The sequence below is a fragment of the Ptychodera flava genome, chromosome 5, assembly GCF_041260155.1.
Source record: "Ptychodera flava strain L36383 chromosome 5, AS_Pfla_20210202, whole genome shotgun sequence".
Lineage (NCBI taxonomy): Eukaryota > Metazoa > Hemichordata > Enteropneusta > Ptychoderidae > Ptychodera > Ptychodera flava.
In genome coordinates, this window is record NC_091932.1 from 38672936 (window position 1) to 38697527 (window position 24592).

Sequence of the window (24592 nt, forward strand, 5' to 3'; positions counted from 1 at the left end):
ACATGGTGAGACACAGAGAAAGGGGTACCATTACGTCATGAAATACCCACAACGCCTTGCGTATAAATATCAACATGGCCGTCGATTTGCCGAAAATCATTCAAAAATTCAATGAAAAATAATTCTGTCCTTGCAATCGGGGAGTAATATTTCAAAGATTGTACCATACCGTGGGAAGTGGTTTAAGGTAAGTGTGAACGTAATCGCATCTCCCGAAATAGTTCAACATCTTATTTTATCGCTAAGAAATAATGAGCAAAAGGACGTCTTTTGTGCACACCCTTTTTGTACCCCATACATACTTCAACATCACTGCATACATTCCTGCGCAATTTCTCGGATTTGCCAGCAAATTGCAGTTGTGTCTGAGCTAACTGCGACACGAAACTAGTTCTGTTGATCGCTACTTGTCATTCCGCGCGTACGCACGCTATTTATTGTCCAGTGTCCCTTTGTCTTAGCAGAGATACAATTGACAGCAAACAAACTGTCAAACCAGATCGTATTTGGATCTCGAATTATGATTGTGCGGACAGCTGGCAATGGATGCTGTTGCCGTTGCGAATTTGTGGTCCAGTAACGCTTGCTACAGCGACGTAAAATCGTCGCTTCATAGAACTTCAGATTAATGTAACAGTTCTTCTCGTCTGGCAAAAGATCATATTATCCCACGGTTTCATACATTTCAGTGACTTCAATAATTAAATCGATCGCTTTGTGGTAAATGTACCGTGCTTTATGAAGGTTGTACTCTGTAAAAGCACGAACGGCGAATATAGCCATCCTTAAAATAATTGGTAACCTCGTCTTCACTCGGTAGATGCGTTCAGCATGTCGTTATCAACAGATACCATATTTACGGTTTCATTGTAGTTTCCATATCCTATTCACACAAAGGCCTTTGTTTCTTACTGTATTCACTCTCAAGAAAACTATTTGCATATCAAAGATGGATGAAATTAACCAATTGAAATGGTGTATTTCAGTCAAAGCTAATTCATTGATGCTAATATTTACGAAAATTTAATAGACCTTTCTTGACAGACCTAATATCACAAAAGATGTGGTCGTTATTGTTGAAAGTCAGAGATTATTGTGTATTACATTGAAGTCAACAAACTGAAGAACCTGTAAATCATTCAGAATACAAAATGTACCTTAAAGTTTAACACATAAAATCATATTATAGCATTTGCCATCAGTGATATTTAAATTAAAATAACTACTTTGAATGATTCTGTTTTCTTGTTATTACCATGTACACCAAAATATCCTCACTTGTGTTAAATTTTTAGTCTCTGCAGAAAATTAAATTTTTTATCACCTTTGTGATGTACTTCATCATTATTTCTTGTTTTTTTGTTCCTTTTAAATGTGAATAGTTGTCAATATATGCCCATTACTACATTGAAATGTCAAATGATAGTTTGAATTTATTAGGTTAAATGTTGTACTAAAATGATGGTTACGGTTACCGTTTCAACCATGTGTTTGCATACTTATATATTTGACATCATAGACTTTGGAGCAAGAAGGGTCTCTGTTGACACACATGATTTATGCCCTGTATTGATTAGCAATCAGTTTTTGGCATGTCTGTCAAAATGAAAATGTTGCTTTATTTTTCACCACCAAGAAATCTGCAATGGACAATGAGCTAATATTGTTCACTTGTTATATCCCAACAGGCAGCTGCAATTATTCCACTGGTTCCACTGTGTCAGTATGACTAAAGACCCTCTATGTAAGTCATTCCTCTCTTACTTTCCTCTTGCTAGCAGTAGATCATTAACCTTATCCTGCTGCTAGAGTTCATCTGTCACTGTCAGGTCATGTCAAGTTAAAACCGGCAAATAACATCCAACAACATACTTGTCTGTTTGAAAACACACTCACAAAAAAAACACATGATGGAGTAAATGAAAAAATGTACATAAACAGTATTTTCACTGATTTGCTTGCTGGTACTTTAATTCCGGTATGTGAACATTGTGGTTTTAACTTACTTGACCTGTTGGTGATAGCTTGTGTACCTACGGTGTGTGTCACAGTGATATTCTGGGTAAGGATTTTTATGCTGCTTTGAATTATTTGAACTGAAAATGATCAAAATAGTAGATGGACAGATTTCTATTGCAGCCGTCAAATCAAATCCAAACACAAACAACTCTTCATTATGTTCAAACTTTCTTCTGTTCGTAAATCAAATATACATACCATAACCTTGTGATAAAAAATATCCAATTATAGCACCAATTCACAAAGTCACAATGGTAATGATTTAGTTTCTTGACTGATGTGTACATACTTTATAGCGTCTTTCTTCTAGTGTTGCCATCTTTTGTATGGGTTCACTGTGACAGATATTATGATCAAATAATTTGCATGGTTTTTCTGTGAAGTTCATTTTGAGTCATGGAAAAGTTGTAATATTGGTGCTTTGTGCTAAGTGTAATCTCTTGAACTTTACTGTTATCAGAGATAAATTTTAGAGATGAAGAGAGGATGATCATAGGCTGACAACAAATGTTGGGTTTTAAAAATGCATAGTGAAGGCATCGTTCAGCACATTTGAAATACATGTTTCTTGATTTAACGTGTCCACAGAATTTTCATTATGTCCTCTCAGCTGGAAAGTGTTTGGCTAGCTCACACTCACACTTGGTTTATCAGATTTCCATGCTGAGAATGAATATTTCATCATCTGTTCATCTGTCCCTGGTGTTTTGTATGTTAAACGAAATGAAGCTTTAACGACTGTTTATTATTACATTGCCTAAGATGAATACACATCCATGTTGGAATCTCATATCAAGCCTGTGAATGGCAGTGGACTTTCCCATGAAAGCAGGGCTTCATTATAGAGGAATTTGAATGAAAACTCTCTCAAAATAAAAGTATCCCAGGGTGATGACTTGGATTAGAGTGATTGAAATAGCAAAGCTCAAGTAGCCTTTTCACCCAGTACATACCACATGGTAAGACTGTCATTTTGAAACTCTGTCTTACAGGTAATGATTATAGACTGCTGGTAGTATTAAGTTATTTGAGCAACTAAAATGAGATTATGGTGGATTATACAGTGAAAATGTCAGAAATAAGAGAAAAGTGCCACATAATGTGTTTGAAATGAAGAGAATTAAGGTACCTTTCTCAGGATACTCTGCTATACCCCAGTTTAGAAAGCATAATGTGTCACACTTATAGTACATACTGCTTCAGTGAATTCTGGTCACTGACTCAGAGACTATGCGCTGGCTTGGGATCACTTAGATATCATCAGTTGGTGGTACTACCTCATCAAACATTTTTTTAGAGTGTTTCTCCTTCTTGGGGAATCTACTATCAACAGAGCTGTTGATGCTCATTCTTGTTTTAAGATCAGATTTGTAATTCTTTTCAAGTGGAATTCTTTGAAATGTGTATCTTGGGTACCAGGAAAAAATGCGTAATGAGCAAACAAAGAAAAGAATACCTCTGGCCATAATTATATCGTCTAGAAATTTGCAGATTTGAATATTTGCCGCATGTAGGATCGATTTCAACTCTCAGACTTAGATGCAAATCTCATGATGTGTCCTCAAGTGTTTTTTCTGCAGCATAGAGGTAAATTCAAAAGTGATTCTGAAAATTCAAAAGCTGGCAAACATTGACAGGTGACCAGGGGTGAAAATGTCCCAAAAGACCAAGTAACTGGATTTTTTAATAAGAATTGGAATAGTTAGATTGTACCACACATTAGCAAATACAATATTGTAAAAGAGATTCATAGGTTAAATTTAATCTACTGCCATTTATGTTTCTGAACATGTTTGTTATTCTCACTGTGTGGTCCATTAGCCACAGTCATAAAATACCAATATAGGTTTTCTAATGATACACATGTAATGCTTCAGAATATCAACATTTTTCATGACAGCATATTCAAATTTAGAGGGCTATTTCAATGACCTTAATTATATCAGTGCCATAGATCTTTCAATATTTTCCCTGAGACATTCTCATGTGCTTCATCTTTCTGTAATTTTAAAGCTTGTTACAAGCAAACCCATTTTAATTCCAAGGTGTGATAAATCAAATATTTAAATTACTGCCTTGTTACAACCAGTCAACTCTTTCTTACAGATTGATAAGAAATTGTGATTTGGCCTATATGAAATGTGTATTTTGCATAACATTAATGTATGTAAATGAGTGGAACTGTTTGGAGTTTTTTCTCTAATTCATCAATTGTCTTCCACCATGAAAATTTGAATTCATTTTCTTTGATATATTGGTTGCACTAAATAAACTTTCAGTGAAATAATCCATCAGGAAGTCCTATGTATTTGTAAAATATTATTTCCCTGTAGTCTACACTCAATTCAGTAAGTTATTACACTGTTGTGGTTTTCTTGTGACAGCATTTCTTTTTCAATATTTTTACTTCGAATGCAATTTTTTTCCTACCCTGCCAAGTCTATTTAGATTTTCAGATTTTGAGTTTGGTGCGATAAATCAGCCCATATGTTAGGAATAATATTTATCCAACAACCATGAAATTGTGTCAGTGACTTTAATTTAAACTCCATCCGCATTACTTCAAGGACTTTCCATTAAAATTAAATAGAAAAGAAATTATTCATAATTCATTCTGCGGTCTATTATATACCACAATGGTTTAATCAAGCAAATATAATTGTAATGCAGGCTTGGAGTTTCTTATGATAACAAATCCATGTCAGGTTTTTCATTAAACTGACCTCCACTTTTCACAATCATGAGACAACATCTTGTACTGAAAAATGTATGTTTCTAAATGCCAAAATTATGCTAGTGTTTAATATTTTGTTTCCCGGAGCTACTGCTTTAAAAAAAATTATTCAAGAACGTTACCATACCATATCTGAAATCAGAAAATCATTCATCTGTTTGTAACATCAAGTACAATCGAAATGTTGTAGTACTCGTAAAGGAGAAGTTTAGTGCAGAACTAGGGGTGACATTGTTTGAATGGAAAGCTATTTAGCATGAGGTCATGTTACACAGGGAATTATGTAAAGCCTTATTGTGTAGAAGGTGTATCCCAAGGGTTTACAAGGGTATCTGAAATGGATCACTGGGCAGAGCTTGCTAAACTCCCTTTCCTGTTGTGAAAACCTATAAATAGGAAGCTATTCGTAGTAGGCACATGTACATGTAGGTATACTTGAAAGATTGTAAGTGATCATGATTGGTTAAAATTTCAGACAATTTTTTTTGTGGTTCACTGCAATTGATTTACAGAAGTAAGATAATGAATGCTACTATGCAAAAAAATATCACAAATCTAGATGCTACTGTAGCACTACTTTGCCCAATGTTACAGATACATGTACTATAAACCATGCAGCATTGATATTAGAAAACGAAAAAAAAGACAATCTAATTTGTTTCTAGAAAGAAAACTGCTATTTTCAGAAAGGTTTATGGCAAAGACAAATGACAGAATGAACTCTTAGTTTATTACAAGAAACACTGCTGGTTTGATAAATGTAGTAGAAAAATTCAAAATTGACATTTTAAAAAGGAAGTGTTTAATAAACTGACGCTTTTGTAATCTTAGAATATGATTAGACAGATAGTATTATAAATGGATGTTCTTATTGCTTTACTAATGCCACAATGAAGTTTAAGCTGTTCTTTTCAGAAACACATTGAATAAGAAATATCCTCAGGGCTGCAGGGCTTACTAGAATTGTTATTAATTCCATGTCAAATAAAATGCTGGCATAGCCATTCATGTTGCTTAAATAACTCTCAACCTGAACAAGTGAATATGAGATGGCGACCAATCTGAATCTGATACAGCACAATATAAACTAAGATTTGGTTTGTAATCTATTGTGTACATGTACAGCCCTTTACTTGCTAGTGTAAATTATACCTGTGATAGTGCTGTACATGTGTATATGTAATTTGGATATACACTATATGAACATTAATGGACATCAAATAAAGTGATTGCTTGTTTGGTAAATTGTTATGAGTGGAATAGTTTTGTCACATGGTTTGATTTATATACCACTGGACTCTTACTCCACACACTCCATGGGGGATCTCCTATTCATCCTATATTGCTATTGTGCTCTCTCTCTCTCTCTCTCTCTCTCTCTCTCTCTCTCTCTCTCTCTAACACAAATTACTTCAAGTACAAAGTAATCATATCTTTTGCTTAAGTTTTATGCATCCTACTATCTTCAGATAGTTCAGTCTGAATGTAGGATGCATGAAACTTATGTAAAACTTATGTGCATATAAAACTTTGTACTTGAAGTAATTTGTGTTATTCTTTGTATTGCTCTGCTTTCACATGTATTACTGTGTTAATTTTCCACAAGGACACCTGTACACCCACACATACATATATATACACACACACACACACACACACACACACACACACACACACACACACACACAAAGATGAGAACTCACCAAGTATGTTTGGTACCTATTACTTGAGTTTCACGCATACACGCAATCACCAGATAGGTAGTTGGCAGATTTCATTGTAGATTTTATTGTACAATAAAATCTACCTCTCTGACAATGGCGTGTATGCGTGAAACTTGAGTAATAGGTACCGACAAACATACTTGATGTGTTCTCATCTTTATTGTAATATTGCTTTGCATCCCTGCATCGAGCACTTTACCCCTCTGAGAAGATACAAACAAATTTTGGTATATATATATATATATACGATTACCCGACATGGAGAAATTCACCATCGGCTACTCCACCAAGAACATTCCTCTCCCATCAAGGAAAGATTATCTACACCGCCTCATCGAAAAGACTGAACAGTTTCTACGCAGAATACGATGGATAGCACACTTTTTCCTCCATCCCAATTCAACTTCATCTTGCAAACAGACGTACGGTTTCAAGTCCACAAAGAACCCACCCCCGATCGACGAGCTAAAAGAATTTGAAGACGGCATGCTGAATATAATACAGACGACGAAATTCAAACAAGTAAGGAACCCCTTTCTAAACAAGCTTAAAGACGATGCCAAACGTATCAAAAACGAAAGCAAACTACGAATCGCCGCCGACAAAACCACGAACTTCTACAAGATAGATCCCTCAACGAACAACGATCTGTTAGAACAAAACATAACCAAATCCTACAAAAAAGCCCACCACGCCACTACCGAAGCCATCCATATAGAGAACAAGCGCATCGCATCGAAACTAGACATCGACGACAGGATAGACGTTACAGCCAACAAAGACGCATTTATTACGCTAAAAGACCACAAACCGAACTTTGCAAACAAACCGACCTGCAGATTGATCAACCCCACCAAATCCGAAATAGGCAAAATCAGCAAAGAGATCCTCGACCGAATAAACATGAAAATCACTGCAGCAACCAAAATAAACCAATGGAAAAACACCTCAGCTGTAGTTGAATGGTTCAAGCTTATCAAAAACAAGGCAAAATACAACTTTATCTGCTTCGACATCGAGGAATTCTACCCATCCATCAGCAAAGACCTCCTCAACAAAGCACTTGACTTCGCCTCTACCTACGACAAGATCACCACCGATGAACGAAACATCATCATCCACGCCAAAAACGCCCTCCTGATACATAAACAACAATCATGGCAGAAGAAAAACACTAAAGCATTTGACGTAACTATGGGCAGTTTTGACGGTGCAGAAACATGCGAATTGGTAGGCAGCTTCCTTCTTTCCCAGCTACAGACTAAATTCGGCAACAACATAGGACTTTACAGAGACGACGGACTAGCCATTTCAGACGCCAACCCGAGAACAACAGAACAAATCAAAAAAGAAATCTGCCGCATCTTCAAAAACAACGGGCTGAAAATCACAATCGAAGCTAACAAACAAGTTATCAACTTCCTCGATGTCACATTCAACTTAGCCGCAAATACATATCAACCCTACACGAAGCCTAATACCACACTCCAGTACGTTCACTGTGAAAGCAACCACCTATTAGCACTATAAGGAATATACCAGCCGGAATCAACAAACGCCTCTCCAACCTATCATCCGACCAAGCCTCCTTCGACCAATCTACCCCACCATATCAAAAAGCACTTGACGAGAGTGGATACCAATACACTCTACGATACGAACCGACAACCACAAACAAAAGAAGAAACAGGCAAAGAAACAACATCATCTGGTACAACCCACCATTTAGCAAAAATGTAAGCACCAACATCGGACAGAGATTCCTTTCCTTAGTAGACAAATGTTTTCCGGTAAATCACAAGCTCAGAAAAATATTCAACAGAAACACCATAAAGATCAGCTACAGCACCATGAACAACACGAAGCAGATTATCGACAGCCACAACAAACGCATTTTGAGGCCTCAAAGCAACAACAATACCACTGAGACCAATAACAGCAAGACATGCAACTGCCGGCAAAAAGACACATGCCCACTCGACGGTAACTGCCTTCAAGCCTCCATCGTCTACCAAGCCACAGTCACACGGTCAGACAACAACACCTCCGAAACGTACGTTGGGCTTACAGAGAACAACTTCAAGACAAGATACAGAAACCACATCACATCATTCCGACATGAACGCTCCAGAAACTCCACCGAACTCAGTAAACACATTTGGACGCTAAAGAACAACAATATCACGCACACTATCTCATGGAAGGTCCTAGCCAAAGCCAAGCCATATGACAGTACTAACAAGCGGTGCAACCTTTGTTTAACAGAAAAATTTATTATCATCCGCCATCCAGAATGTTCCACACTCAATAAAAGAAATGAACTTGTGTCATCATGCCGTCACAGAAGCAAGACATTGTTATGCAATAACTAGTAACTCCCGGTATATCCATCGAAGTAAATCAGTCCTCTCCGTAAACATGAATATTCATAGCAGCAGCAATATATTGTTATGCAACAACTGTCAATCTCAACCAAAATTCCACCACCTGTGTAACCAGCGATGTTTAGCCCATGTAGATTCACTCCAGTCTAGTCTCCTGATGAGTGAGTTCGCGACTCACGAAACAACGTTGTAGAGATGACATTGTAAAATCAATTCTCCAGCATCCCTTATATATATATATATATATATATATATAATATATATATATATATATATATATATATATATATATATAATATATATATATATATATATATATATATATATATATATATATATATATATATATATATATATATACACCAATATATATATATATATATATATATATATATATTATATATATATATATATATATATATATATATATATATATATATATATATATATACCCCTTACGCTATAAGTACAGTGTATGTATGTACATGTACATATGTGTGTGAGAGATCATTTTGTCAGCTTACTACAAAATGCTATATTTTAATATACATGTAGTGTACCCATCAGCTGATCACGATTCAACTCTTGTATTCATGAAACAATAAATCAAGCACATAACAAAAATAATAAATCTGTCAACAGTGGGTCAGATTCTATGATTGCTTTCTCATAGCGGCCTAGAGAGATGAGTCACAGAAGCCTTCACTGTAGGATTTGTATGATATTGAAATTTCCTCAACCCCAGATCACAGGGCATTTTTTTCCCAAAATTTTTGGGGAAACACTTCAATTTTATAGATTTGTAGCCGTAATTGATAAATTTAATTCAAGGTGGGAAGACAAATCCTAAATTCAGCAAAGCAGTTGATTCTCTTTTTAGAGTGGCTGGTTTCTAGAATTTCTGAAACTGAATTTTGCTAATATTTAATTAAATTTACGTTTTCCACCTTGAGCCTGGTGAGGACAAGCATTCATAATCTCCTCATCAATTGAGTCAATGAAGGTCTCAGAGGTTGGTGAAATTTTGAGTTGAAATATGTTTCTGATGTTTCATATTTTTTATTTTCATGGGCAAGTATTTGTACAAAATTGTCATCTCTATTGTGGACAGGTGTACCAATATGTATGGTATGGGACTACATTTTAATTTTTCTGTTCCATTTTCCAAAAAGATACATTTAAAATTGTGAATAAATAACAAACACTATAGTATCATTATCAGCACTCAATCTTTGATGTATTAAAATCAGTCTTTTTTTGTACTGGTAATTTTTTAACATGTGCAGTTAGTATAAGTATGGGACAGTACATCCGAAATAGTGACACCAAGTTTGAATATCATATCAAAAACATTGAAAAATTCGCTGTATTTATAAAACCTGGAATATTATGACGTTGGCTTTCAGTTTTATATTATTTACCTTAATATTGGCAGCATAATCCAAATAAATGCATTTGCAGTGCATTTCTCAACCATATTCTGACAAATTATTAATAATCAGATATTTTATTCTTTGAGTGTAGCAATGGCTCCATCTACTTCTTTTGTGCTTAACATGTCCACATTAAGGTTAATGTTGCGCATAATGAATTATTTACGCACTTATAATATTTCTTCATTAAATATTAGAATTATTGATCATGCAAAGTTGTATTTGTTAATTGCAAATCAGTTTTGGACATGTTTATCAGTTTCTTGTTTGTCTCCTATGGGAGAATTTTTTTTTGGGGGGGGCAGGAAGTTTGACAAGCAGTTACTTTATGAATTTAAGAGTATTTTTAATATGTTTATGTGTATCAGCAACCTCAGTTTTTCTCCTGAGAAAATTTATAAACAGAAATAATGAGTCTTGTACAACTTGTACGAGGCTGTAAATTTAGAATGTTTAGGAAAACAGCATTTATATCGTTGTATTTGCATTTCAATGTGTTCCTGAGGATCTATCCGTTGGAGGTATCCATATGCTCACATTGGCAGCTCTCAATGCAGCTTATTCTAAACCCACTAAAAGGTGATAGTGTACTGTATTCACATGTGATCACATGTGGTGCATATGTTCGTTTGCTTGTCTACTTTCTCTCTCCAGCAGATGTCAGATCACAGAAAGAAACAACCGTAATCTCTGTTTATAAGGCAAAGCAAATAGACATTTAGCCCAGAGGGGGTGGAAAATACAATCCACTGTGGCAACAGCAGACACAAGTCTTTATAAAACTGGATTTGATGATTTTTCAGGGTGTGAAGACTGTGGCAAGTCACAACCGGGAGAATGTTCAATTCATGGACCTTTGATAAAAGTGAAGGATAAGGTGATCCCCAGCCATGCCAGACTTACTATACCACACTACTTAGCACTTAAAGAAATCGAACTCCGAGCCGGCAACCAACAGAGTAAGTATAGAGCCTTTATCCACTTCAGTTCATTCTCCTGACAATTATTTACTGCCTGACATTTTGCAGTCTCCATTAAAACAAGTCCTCCCTTAACAAGAAAAGTACATCAGCCATGGAGTGGTTTTTCAGCCATTCTGATGACTAAACTAGACCTTATCAAATTTGTGTAAAGTGTTCAATTGGGCACAGGAAATCTTGAAGGCCACGCAGATATGAGTAAATAGGAATGGTAAATTTATTGTTGAATAGATGAAAAACTCTACTGGAGACATAATTTGTAAATGTGTGATTGAATGTGATAAGTGCCTTTCTATAGCAGCAATTTTAGTTTGCTTGCAATATTTAAACTCGTCAAGTAAATAAAAAAATCAGTACATTTACAACCTAGCTAGTAAGAAATTCTGCATTTTATCCAGATCTTCAAAGTGTTCACAATAATAGATTTTCCTGTGATAAGGACAATTCTTAGAGAAGGAATTATCGAAAGGCTTTGCTGTGAAGTGCAAAATTTTTGCTTGAGTAATTTTTTCCCAGACATTTAAAAGGGAACTGTGTAAAACTCTGTGACCAATGACTTTACAGTTTTTCGTTTTTCTAAAGAAAGTCTTTATTCATAATGAAGATGAAGCCCTAAATTTTGGGTACATTGAAACCACACCTTGAAGACACTTCTTTAATCATATCACCTTACTGTTAGAGAGTAATTTGTTTAGCCAACATCACAAATAAATGGAAATTTATGGTCCCTGTCTATTACGGACACATTTATAGTAAAGATAGAGTTTGTCCTTGATCAACCAGTATTAATGTATTTTGACAAAAATAAAAATGAGAAAGTGACAAAGATTTATGATTTGCTCATTGTTACTCTCTCATGATTTTCATTTATATTGGAGCTGATGCCCTTCCTACCTCCATAGTTGAACTGACTATACTTGCCTATTTTGTACAACACTCAGTAAAGAATTTCTATTTCTGGAATGTCTCCCCGATACATTATGATGAAGGACAACTCAATAATGTCCAAATTTATACTCCAAGAGCTTTCATTTACCATCATCAAATACAGCTTAAAATATAATTGCAATAATAAGTTACGATGCAAAAATACTCGCTAACGATAGTTCACAACCCGCTGACAAGTTTGTTCTCTCAATTTGTTTAAAAAAGGCGAACTGTTGTGAATGATGATCGGTTACGAGTACAAGTGACCATGACCTTGAACTTGGAAGGGATTCATAGATTCAACTTAACGATATTGAGTTCCTAGGTTCATTCATTTATCTTCTATCCAGAAATGAAATTGAAAAGCTTGCTGTGATCTTTCCAATATCGCCATCACTGATCTGTCTGTTCCATTTTCATTTTATGGTCTTTCAACTGTCAAATCGATAAATAAGACTATCAAATATTATTACCTATATATTTCTTCTACTGCAAATTTCTATTCTGGCATTAGGGTTCTTTCAACCAAATTTCATATAGTGCCATTTTGATGTCAAACAGCGTCAAGTATATGAACAAAAATTGATGCAGTCTGGATGGATGGACGGGGCTATATTTTTTCTAAGGAGTTTTATTATGCAAAAAATGTGTTTTATCCCTTTCTGATGGTAGATTTGTTTTCAGAAGAAATCTGATCTTGATGAATGACACTTACAAGAATAGTAAATAGCATTAGCTTTGCCAAATGGCATCTTCAATTATGTTGTACAGAACAAGTCAGCTATCTGTGATATTTCCGAGCCTCTGCTAATCCAGACCTAGTTTCATAGAAATGCTTTACACATGTATTTATAATTTAGAACAATGTCAAACAGGAATATCACAGATGGTAGCTACACTCATAGCAATGTTGTATTATTGCCATTCTCCCACTAATCAAATGAAATGACCAAAAAAAAAATCCCCTACCAGGAGTTAATTCTGTTCTTAAGAAACTGTAATTCAATACTTTTTATTATTTTATTTATGGCTGTATCTGTCCAACCGTAAATACCAAAGGCAAATTCAAATCTTACAATTCATGCTTTCAAATAAATCTTTGGCAGGATTATATTTGACAATAAAAAAATTCCATTTAGAAACGGCTAAGGCTTTGTGAAGAACATACGAATATCATGGCTTTGATACTTGTATCACACACATGAATTAATGGTACCCTTTATGAAACAAAATGACGTTCAATATTTGATAAGGGCTGACTGCAGGGGTTAATTGGAGTAAGAATTTCAAATATCATAAAGTGCCAGTGTTTGTGCATGCAAGTGATGGGTTTTGTTATAGATTAACCTGAAGGGAAATGAAATATAACACAATGGCCACAATTATTCCGTAGTGTATCCTGAGCTGTCAAAATGGTCAAGGGCACTCAGAATTAACATTCAGTACATTTTTCATGGGCATCGAAGAATTTGTGAGAAAAATTTGGATTTATGCAATTCAAGTAACTCATATTAACCCTTTGAGCGCCAAAGTCAAGTTTTGTCCCCTTTATAAAAATACCCCAGTCAGTTTCTTTCCAGATTTTTGCCAAAATTTTGATAAAAATCTGTAGCCAATGAAATGTGATGTCCATTTGGTCCAAAATTATCAAATAAATCACAGAAAAATTCATAAACATCGGTGAAATGTTGCACTAAAATTTTGGTGGGAAAAATTACAGCACTTAGTGCCACTCTTTGAAACACAGACATTTTAGTAGTAAACTGTATAAAGAATATATAAAAAGATACACAATAGTGTATGTAAGATTTTTCATCAGTACCTTCTTTAATATTGATTCTTGAATTGTAGAGACATCTTATCATCTTTTTAATTTTGTTATTATGACATTTTATCATTTTAAACATTTTAAGCACTAAAATATGCTAATTGATTGAATTCAGAGCTTTGCTCTCATATTTCATTGTTAGATCCATACCATTATTCATAATATCTACTGTGTAATATATGCTGTTATAGTACGGATATGCTATGCAAGCAGGATATGGGAAGAGATATGTCCACCAACTGCTTCTATTTTAAGCAAAAGATGGTCACTATCAGCCTTTTTACCCCTCCACCCCCATTTAGCCATAAGTAGGTCCAACCATCATATAGAAAACTATGGAGATGGATCAAAGTCTGGTGTACAAAGGTTAAAGTATTCCTAGTTGTAGTTATTTAGAATCAGTTATGAATGGAACAAACAAGGTTTCTAAATTTGCTGAGTTCAAATATCTTAAGATCAGGAGAGAAATTTTATAAAGCGTGCCATTAATTATTAAGTGGAATTTCTGTACTATTGAGTTATGACATATGGAACTGCTGGCTGATTGGTTGAATTTTAGCTCAGTGATGGCTCTCTGAGCTATCTCCAACCCATGTAGGAGATCTGGCGTACTTTGGCTCAGAAAGTTGACAACATATACTGTATAACACAGCAAATATATATCCACTGAGGCAAGGAAACACATTCACTGTGTTCAGGAGAATTAAAGGAGAAAGAAACATTGCAATAAATAGGTTAACAAGTACAATACATGCTCAGAGCTCTTTCAAAGTCATTCATCTGAAAAAATGATGTACTTTTGGACATCTGTTCAAGATAAACACTGGCCAAGAAAAAATTTTCTCTTTAATATATCAAAATCAGGGCAGATGACCTGAATCAACATTTGTTATGGTTGCCAGTGTTTTCCACAGCTTGGAAAAAACAGAGGGGCAGCCGGTTTATGAAACAATACATAATTTGCATATTCATTAGTTATGAAAATATGTTTATTAATATATGAATAGACTGCTGGAAAAGCAGCAGGGTGGCCCACCTCTTAAAATCCCTTGTTGAAATCCTTGGTTTCATAAAAAGAAAGCAGACTTTTTAGTGGAGGACATCTTTCTGACATTTCTGCATGCCCAGATGTTTTCCGTATCAGTACCATAGCCTAGATCTTTTTTGATGTCATCCCTCAAAGGTCATTCCTTTTGTTTCTGTGTATTCAGTTTTAGGTATCTATGCCAGGAAGCTGATACAGAAAAGGACCCAGTTTGGTCCGTTTTTAGCACCAAGGATACCCAAGTTTGAAAGCAGATCAGACAACTCAAAGTTGGAGTTTAAGGTGAGTGTTGCAGTCAGTATTCATTGTTGCATCACCGGGATTTATAGAAGTTATACTAGACTTATTATTTAGTGGCAGTAGTTGTACTTCTAAGAGGAATTGGCTGTCTCGACTTGGCAGTGTGTCTCATTGCTCATTTGAATAGCAATGCATCTCACTTTCCAAGAAATGTTTGAAGTTGAAAGAGAACTTGTTGTGCTGTGGTCAGACTGACAAGATGAATCCACACAAGCCAAAAAGTGTGAAAAATATGAGTGTGCAAAAAATGTCCCCAAGGCACATTCTACCTGAATGATTCCTTTAGCATTGAAAGTAACAGATGATACACTTTTACAAACTTGCCTTCCAGATATTTTCATTCAAAAGGATTACCAGTTCTCAAATTCCTTTTTCGCCATTGTCACAGAACAACGAACTAGCTGGATCTCTCTTACATATTGAAATATGTAAAACATATTGCAACAAAGCAAACATACAAAAATGTAGATCCTAGCACATTATTTCAGATTTTTTAATATCCGATTTCTGTGTACAATATATTGTCTGGCTTTTCAATACTTACATAATAGTGTTTCCCTTTCAGCTCTTCCACAATGGTTTAGAGCCATTGATACTTGATACTTCCAGTGAAGACATGTGTAATTGGATGATGTTTGTCAGACAAGCTTCCAGTATTGATGACCAGAATGTTGTAGCCTATCAACACAAAAATGACATTTACTTTACTACAGTTAAGGTACGATTGTTACGTCAGAAAGATCACCCGGAAAGATTTATTTTCCATGTCGTGTTCCAGATCCCTGTTATTTCATATCAACCTACTGCCCTCCATACTGTACATCACCTTTGATGTTTGCAATATTTGTAACCAACTTTTTAATCAACTTGACCTTATGGTGAATTATATTACAACTTATCAATACCAGTGGACGTCATACCCTCAGATTATTACTGATAATGTATTTGATTATCTGTATTGTGGCCCAAGATGTATTTTCTATGTCTACAAATTCACTGGTATTGCCAAAACTATAACATAATAGCAATACTGTAGCCCCTCCCGACCCACAAAGGACTCAAGCAAACTGTGCACTGCATAATTAATTACTCCACTTCGCCTGGTACATTATGTTGTGCAAAGTTTCCTTTCTTCCAGTGTGGTCTTGGAGGGGATTATATTATTGTTGCATACATTGCATATTGCAAATATGAATGTGGCATATGTCAAGGGTTAATAGAACTTTACAAATTAGAGCTAAAATAAACCCAGTGTCTTCTTTCAGACAGTTGACGATACAGCAGTGTCATTGCTAAGTTTAGGTCGTGACTTGAAGTGTAGATATTTCATTTCTCAGTTGTCCCCCTGAAGGGAATGTAAGTTGGTCTCCCCTCTGTTTTTCCAAGCTGTGGAGAACACTGTATTCCGCTCACAGAGCTCACACCTGTACACCAGCAAAGAAAAGTTTTACAAACCCAATAACTTTATGTCCTCTTCTCAGCCTATCCCTCCACACAGTGAATTGAAAGTCTGGTACGCAGCAGAGTATGCTAAGATGATGAGCTCTGATACGTTGGAGAAGCCATGTAAGTTATCGCCTCGTCTCAGTCAACTACAACAAATCCTATCAGGTATACTTCAAACTTTATTCAATTATTTTGTCCTGGCTAAGGTGAAGGACTTCAAGATTTGAGATCAGCTCATGATTTTAAAAGTTCTCTACAGTCACAATAAATTTCCTGATCCTCAGTACACACTTCAGAAAATTTATCAATTGGGAAGAGTGTTTTGCTACTACAACAGTTTTGTATTTGGAAGTTCAAACTTTTCATGGCAATGAGACTTCACATTTTATGGAACAATATTTGTGTCGACGTTGAAAAACGAAAGTCAATAAAATCTGATGTGACTCTGAGAACTACCGCTGTAACAGTGCAGAATATGCTATCAATGATTGAGTTATGAAACAAAATCCTGTATCCTCTTCACCTTAGTTGGCCATTGCAACCATTTACAATAGGCTGAACTACATGTAAAATGTAACAATCACAGAAAAAAGATTATGCCATAGTAATCATTTACGGCAACTTACTATCATGCTCTTATTTTTGTACGAAAGAATTTTTATATCAGGTACAAATAGTAATGTATTGTTTCCATAGCAGTGAGCAATAATTAGTTTACTCTGACATCTGCTATGGACATCTTTGATGATCCTACCCATATTGACTTACTATTGTCCTGTCAGAGTTTCTTCAAAGCTGCTTTGCATATCAAAATTTGCTGTTTTTCAAGGGTGCTTATCACTTAGGATTTATAGCATGCAATTAAACCAGTCCTCACTGATACTTTTCTGTGAAGGACTGATTGTTCAAGCATGTCCAGTACATAAAAGTAATGTTGAGATATGAGCACTAGTCGTCCATTTATCTTAACCACACAAACTGTGTTCATGAAAAGCCATATCATTAGATGGTCAAAATATGTAATGTAGAGATCTTTATAAAGTTTTAATATTTTGTCTGCTGCTCTGACACACACATAAATTGTCACATGCCGGCAATTTCTGACAGAAAGTCACACTTTCTTAACCCAAGATACGATCCAGTTCAGTTTCTGTAAATGCAAGGTCTACATGCATCATTGGAGCAGTTCAAATTAATATGACTGTCCACCCAAGCAAGTCAAATGTATTAGTCCCAAAGAAAAGGTTTTCATATTTGTGTAACTCTGACAGGATACTTGAACCAGTTCAATTTAGTTCAATCAAATTGTGTTTGCTTGAACAGTGATGCAAGTCAAACTGAACATCCTTTAAGTTTGTTAGCTAAGTAGACACAGAAAGGTGTACCATAAATCAATATATGTGAAATTTTGACCTTAATATTCTGCATTGTCATGTACAAACGCATGATGTAGAGTACTTCTTAGGTAATTGACAGGAGACATTCATATGCCTTGTTGTCAATTTGACAATCTCCCCCACTTCACACGAACACGTCAGTTTCATGCAGTGCATATTTCATATTTCAGGTGATCCACTCCCGGAACAGATACTTCTACAAAGTCCGCCTCCACTTCCAGCTGTAACCACGGCAACATTTACCACCCTAACGACACCCCTATTTACCAAAGAAATCAAAGAGGTAAGCAAATCTTGCTGTTTTTGTCACGTGAATGTATGGGTGTTTTATAATCCACAGAGAATGCCAGAGTCTTGTAGTTTATGGTAAGATTTTATATAGCCAGGTTAAGTAACAGTGTGTGCAGCAAAGGTACACGGAACATACGTACAATTGTTGCGTTCTTCATGTTGTTTTCTAGACTCAAAATACACCTACATATATGCGTTTGATGAAGCCAGCCAACATATTCCTTGACAACACTTCGAAAATCTCATTTTGCAAGGGAAGGTCACCTTCACAAATTTGCAAATAAATGGAAAATGTCTCTTGTTTTGTGTATTTGAAATTAAGGAGGACTACCATCCTAAATATTGGTAGATTTAGGAACAAGTTTGAGTCAGAATGCCTTGTTACTTATTTGCGCATAAATCTACTCAAATTTTGACAACACAAAAGACCAATGGTCAATGGATCTTTCAGATTTCAAATTGTCATTTCCATGCATTTCTTTCTCAAACCTGTGATAGTCATGGTCCAATATAAGCCAAACACAGTGTGCAATGAATATGTGGAACTAATTTTGTTGAACAATTATTAAAGGTACTGTGAACAAGGTTAGCTAAGTCCAAAATGACCTGATTGTTGATGTTCCCTTTTCAAGCAGAATCTGAATGGAGCAGAGACCAACTCTACCACATCAAATGGCAGCTCAGACCCATGGAAGTGTTCAAATTGTAACCATGTCTTCAGCACGTTTGCGCTGCTGGAGGAACACGTGTGCGAGTCCAAACCTACCAAGAAGCGGGGCCGCAGACCCAAACGGGGGAAAAATTCAGCGCTTCTTCAACGCATGGAGAAGAAGAAAGAAACCAAGTTGAAGAAAACGAAAGGTAAGGTGTCAAGAATGATAACGGAGAGAAAGACGTACTGCTGCGAATTCTGCGGAAAGGTTTTCCTCAATCCTGAGAAGTTGAAGACGCACTCGTATAACCACACGGGAGAGAGACCGTTCCAGTGTGCTCACACGGACTGTAAGAAAGCATTTGTATCCAAGTACAAACTCATGAGGCACATGGCGACGCACTCTCCCCTTAAGGTTCACACATGTACTTACTGTGATAAGAAGTTCCATCGGAAGGATCATCTTAAAAACCACCTGCACACCCATGACCCGAACAAGGTGTCATTCAACTGCAAAGAGTGCGGTAAAGTGTACAACACAAAGCCAGGGTTCCGTAAACACATAGCACTACATGCGGCTGCTGCCGGGGATCTCACGTGTAAGATCTGCAACAAAGATTTTGAGAGTACCGATATCCTTTTAGAGCACATCAAAGTGCATTCAGGGAAATCCAACGGGGTTAAAGAAAAGAAACACAAGTGCGAGCACTGCGAGAGGCGGTTCTACACCAGAAAGGACGTCAGGCGGCACCTGGTCGTGCACACCGGCAGGAAGGACTTCTTGTGTCAAGTGTGCGGGCAGCGGTTCGGCCGAAAAGATCACCTGGTGCGACACAGTAGGAAGAGTCACAGCGGTGACGCCAGCAAGAATCGGTTAACGCCCGTGCAGGTCCAGCAAATGCAGCAGGCCTTGCTTCCCATCACTGCCAACGACACGCCACTGCTACAAACGCAACTGCCACCTCCCCCGCCACAGCAACCCACACTGCAACAAATACAACCTCAGCAGCAACAAATCCAACTACAGCTACAGCCACTGCCAATCAAGATACCCCCTCCCCCACCCAAGCTCATCAATAAGCTGCTTCAGTCCCCCAACTCAAACATCACCTCCTTTCCCAACACAACTCTTGTTTACACACAGACCAAAGCCAGGCCCCCGACAAAAGCTGCAACAAAAGTCTACGACATCAAACCTCCGGTCACGCCACCAAAAGTAGCCCTGGAGGTTTCTGTTGAGACAACCAACAACTTAGAAGAAAACAAGGGGCCTGCAGTGATCACTGAACCAGTAAATGCCAGCACCGTAGATTTGGGTCAGCTTCTTGGCTTTCTGCCCTTAAATCCACCTGTAACCAGCACGCAGCTGCAAGACCCCTCACCCCCGCCTTTAGCCCCGACAACTGTCATGTCGCACCCTGCCACACTAACGCTCACCACGCAGCCGACAAATATACAGAGCAACGGACCAAGCAGTCCAGACGGCGGGTTACAGAGACTGCAGAACGCAACACTGACCCAGATTGCATTCTCCAGTCCTCTCACACAGTCCCTACCCAGATTTCACCAGGCATTCCAATAGGAAATACCTTTGTATTGCATTATCCCTTAGATAACTGCCAATTGCAATCTGTAAAAAAAATATTTAAAAAACTGAAGAAAAGACGCAAATGATGTGAATGAAAGTCTGGATATAAATTCAAAAACAGAGAAAGTTTATGTGGAAAGTGCAATTTGTGAATTTGTCTAATGAGGTATGCGTACATGAAGCTCAGTAATGTTTGTACATTCATTCTTCATGTACTGTGAACAATTTGTGTTTTTTTGAAAAAAAATAGTCCCAGAGACACCGCTGTTAACTACCTCATTTTGTTTTATTGTGCATGGCAATCAACTCTCAAAAATATTTAACCCTCAATACTTGAATGTACTTGTTGGATAGCAAACAGGTCTCACCTAAGTTATGAGCGCCCTCACACTACCAAACATTGGGTATCAAACCCAACGAGCAGGCCTGTCATTCTAATACTTAGATCTTGTTTATACAGCCAACACATCAAACTGAAACTTTGTGACTTTTTTGTCCTGTCTTAGATGTTTCTTTTGTAGAATCCAGATAGTTGACTCATGTTTTTTGAAGTGATCGTCAGGGATAGTATATTTGACACGTCGTTGCAATCATGTTTTTTGTGAAATGTCTACAGTGTAAAATCAGGGATAGTCTGAATGTAACATAGGCTAGATGGAAAGTAGCTGTGTATATATATAATATGTAGAAATTAGCAATGTAACACAATGGATGTGTTTTTTCTTTGCCGAACTTGAGTGGTGCTGTTTATGTCTGCCAGTGACGTCAACACTTAGTAGTGTTCTGTGCTTAATATGTAGTGAATGCACCTGGCATTCCATCAGAAATGTAGATGGCCAAACTAGCTAGCATTCCTTAGGGTCTCGAGGTGATCTTGAGAAAGATTATCTCCTTGATACATCTCATTGTGTTGGTCTGTGAACTGAACGCCATAGCAGACAATAATGCTGTGAACATTTCTCTAGTATGCAATAGCGCCCTCTATTGACTTCCAGTCCAACTTGACCTCTGTTGACATCATACTTCAGTTGTGACAGTCAGCCTGCTCGCATGTGTAAGCATCGTTGAGGTCGGACCAGGTGACTTTGTTTTGAAGAGGTTGTAGATCAGCTGATCACGATGGTTGCTAGTCAGTAAACCAAACGAAACCTTCGAAACTTGCCCAAGCATTGCTGTGGTGTTCAAGAGAAAACGTGAAATCATGTTGCTATTGTGAATTTTTAAAAAACAAAAACAAAAAATACAATGTATCTGTATCTAACTTATAAACATCCTAATATATTATGTAAAATATGAGCTTTACTACGTGTATAGTAATTAGATGTTTCAAAACTCTGACAAAAGTAGCCACCTACAGTTTCCCTGTGGATTTCTCTGGTAATTCGTAACTTTTGCGAAAAAAAAATCACCATCTCTTGTTAGTCTGGAGTTTTTAGCTGCCATGTTCCACAGTGGTGTACAGACCTGTATGTATAGACATTTTCTAAATTGATCTTAAAAAAAGTGAATTAATTCCTAGTACATTTTCAGTGTTTCACAAATTTTTGAATTTTCAAAACGTGTCGTTTTGATTTAGAAACTTAGTTTTGTTATGACTGTTATTGTTATTCTAAAGTAATATAAACCCAACAAAGAATTTTATTACTATTATAATGTATAATAAAAGTATTTCAATACAATTTTTTATTATTAATATTTTAGAAAACTTAAGTTACTTATGTTTGCTTTTTGTAAAGTATTTATTTTTCTTTTTTCACTTTATTTGTTCAAGTTACGTTTGAAGAAAGTGCAAGTGTTTTTTCCACATTTGTAGTTTAATTTTTGTACCAATGAATTCAACCATGAATTGTCCATTTTCATTGCCAAGTGTAATTTCCTCAGCCGCAACTTCAGCATTTTTGAAATTACCTATTTTTGTGCTATTTATTTAGTGGCTGGTTTCTTTTACCCATTTCTTGTCAGGGTAGGTGCCAATATAATTTCAGGAGTGCTTGCCCTTGGAAATCAGAAGCAACCACCCCACCTAAAGTGGACTGGTCATGCTTGCCCCTCTGGATTAGACCTGATACCCCTCCAACTGTAATTGAGTGGTCCAATGAAAAGTCACTCATCTAGGTGGGATGGTTGGGTTCTGGTATCTGTAATAGTTTGCTGACTAACTTTTCAATGTTTGTGGTGCAATATTGTGAGTACAAACAACCACTTTTTTATTGAGATTAGTAGTACTCTGTAACTTGCTCTATGCAAGTCGTTCTGTCCAAGCCGTTTGCACAGTCTTTGAATGTGAAGCCTGTCATGATACAAGGTAGTCCTAAGTCCAGTCTTTGAAATACCCCAGCAACTTGAAAGTGGTCAATTTTCCTCAGAAAAAAGCTTCCTAGCATTTAGGCTAATGCCCTGAAATAAAGATCACTTTTATTCCTGTTTCACATTCTTAGTCTTGAGAGCCTCATGGGGGAAACCTCTAATTTACTTTATAATGCCAGCCTGCCACAGAAAATATAGCCTTCTTAAAGTAACAACTTGTGAATATGACAGCATTTAATGAATTATGCATTTATTTACTCGTGGTGAAACAAAATTTCATCTTCAAAGGAAGACTAGTTTTGCCAATGGCTTCTAAGCATACATAATACATTGAAACTGAAAGCTTCTTTGAAAAGTTATTTCAAGTGGCACTGAAAATCAATGCAGCAAGTTAGGTAAATGTGACCATTTTTGTTATCGGCCTTTCGGTCAATGCTTTGATCAGCTATAAAAAAACATTTCCTGCGTGTGCAGATATGTACAACTCTGCAATTTGCCCTCTATGCAATATATTTAATTATACTACAATTTTAAGGTATTTAATATAGATGAGAATTATTTCCATTCATGTAGAGATAGTATCCGCACACTTTACTTCATTTCAAAACTGGTTGGATTTTCACAAAGTTGACTGACTATCTATGCACAATTTCAACAAGTTGATAAGGAGTCAATCACATCAGTTAGCAAAGAGTGGACTAATTTCCTGGTTTATATAGCTTTCTGACCTCAGATGTCTTGAAATTGATTGAAAAACTGATTTTTCATGCCTACAACGTGCCTTTAGTTTCCTCTATCCAACTCAATTCTTATTGTGCAATTTTTCATCGCAGCCTGCCATCTTGCCGTAGCTCCATCTTCTAATCACACAACAGTATGAACATCTCACAATAGTTTATTTCAAGGGGGAAGTTCACCAAGGCTGATTTTTACATACGGTATGTGCTGGCTTTGGGGTCACTTATTCTGGAATTAAAGCCATTTTCACCATTGATAAAAGTGCAATTTTGTACAAAAATGAATAAAAATAGTGTTGGAAGTTGCAGTTTAGGGCTTCATCAACTTGATGTATTTTGAATCTAGGTAAAATAGTGCCAAACCAATGTCAAACATTGTTTATGTGATGCAAATACACATAGCCTGGTGTGAACATGAGTGGACAATGGCATACCTATCGGAAGATGGTCCCTGCCATGTCCATGATGAAAGTGCCAAGCTTGGCCCTTTTTTTGCATGACTCAAAATACATTAAGTTGATGAGGCCCTAAACTGCGACTTCTGCCACTCTTTTTGTCCGTTTTTGTAAAAAATCACAAATGGTTGTTACAGAATAAGCAACCCCAAAGCTTGCACATATGAAAAAATAAGCCTTGATGAACTTTCCTTTTAAGAAATCTCTAGAACCAAGAAAGAAAGGAGTCTAAATAATGTACACTGCTAGCTAACAGAAATCAAAGCAACTCAGAGGCAGTGTGTAAACTCAGGGGACATGGATAATGAAATGCTGCTTATGACAAACGAAACCCATCACAGTTTT

The 24592-nt window shown here is 36.4% G+C and overlaps 1 protein-coding gene across 1 annotated transcript; it reads left to right on the forward strand.

The window, feature by feature from the left end:
- Nucleotides 1-16: 16 nt before the first annotated feature.
- On the forward strand, nucleotides 17-23177 carry LOC139133856 (zinc finger protein PLAG1-like). The gene is made up of 8 exons (XM_070700618.1): nucleotides 17-187; nucleotides 1689-1744; nucleotides 11098-11253; nucleotides 15241-15356; nucleotides 15940-16092; nucleotides 16856-16985; nucleotides 18388-18500; nucleotides 19144-23177. The coding sequence occupies exons 2-8, from the start codon at nucleotides 1726-1728 to the stop codon at nucleotides 20740-20742; spliced, it is 2286 nt and encodes a 761-aa protein (XP_070556719.1). The 5' UTR covers nucleotides 17-187; nucleotides 1689-1725; the 3' UTR covers nucleotides 20743-23177.
- The last annotated feature ends 1415 nt before the right edge of the window (nucleotides 23178-24592 follow it).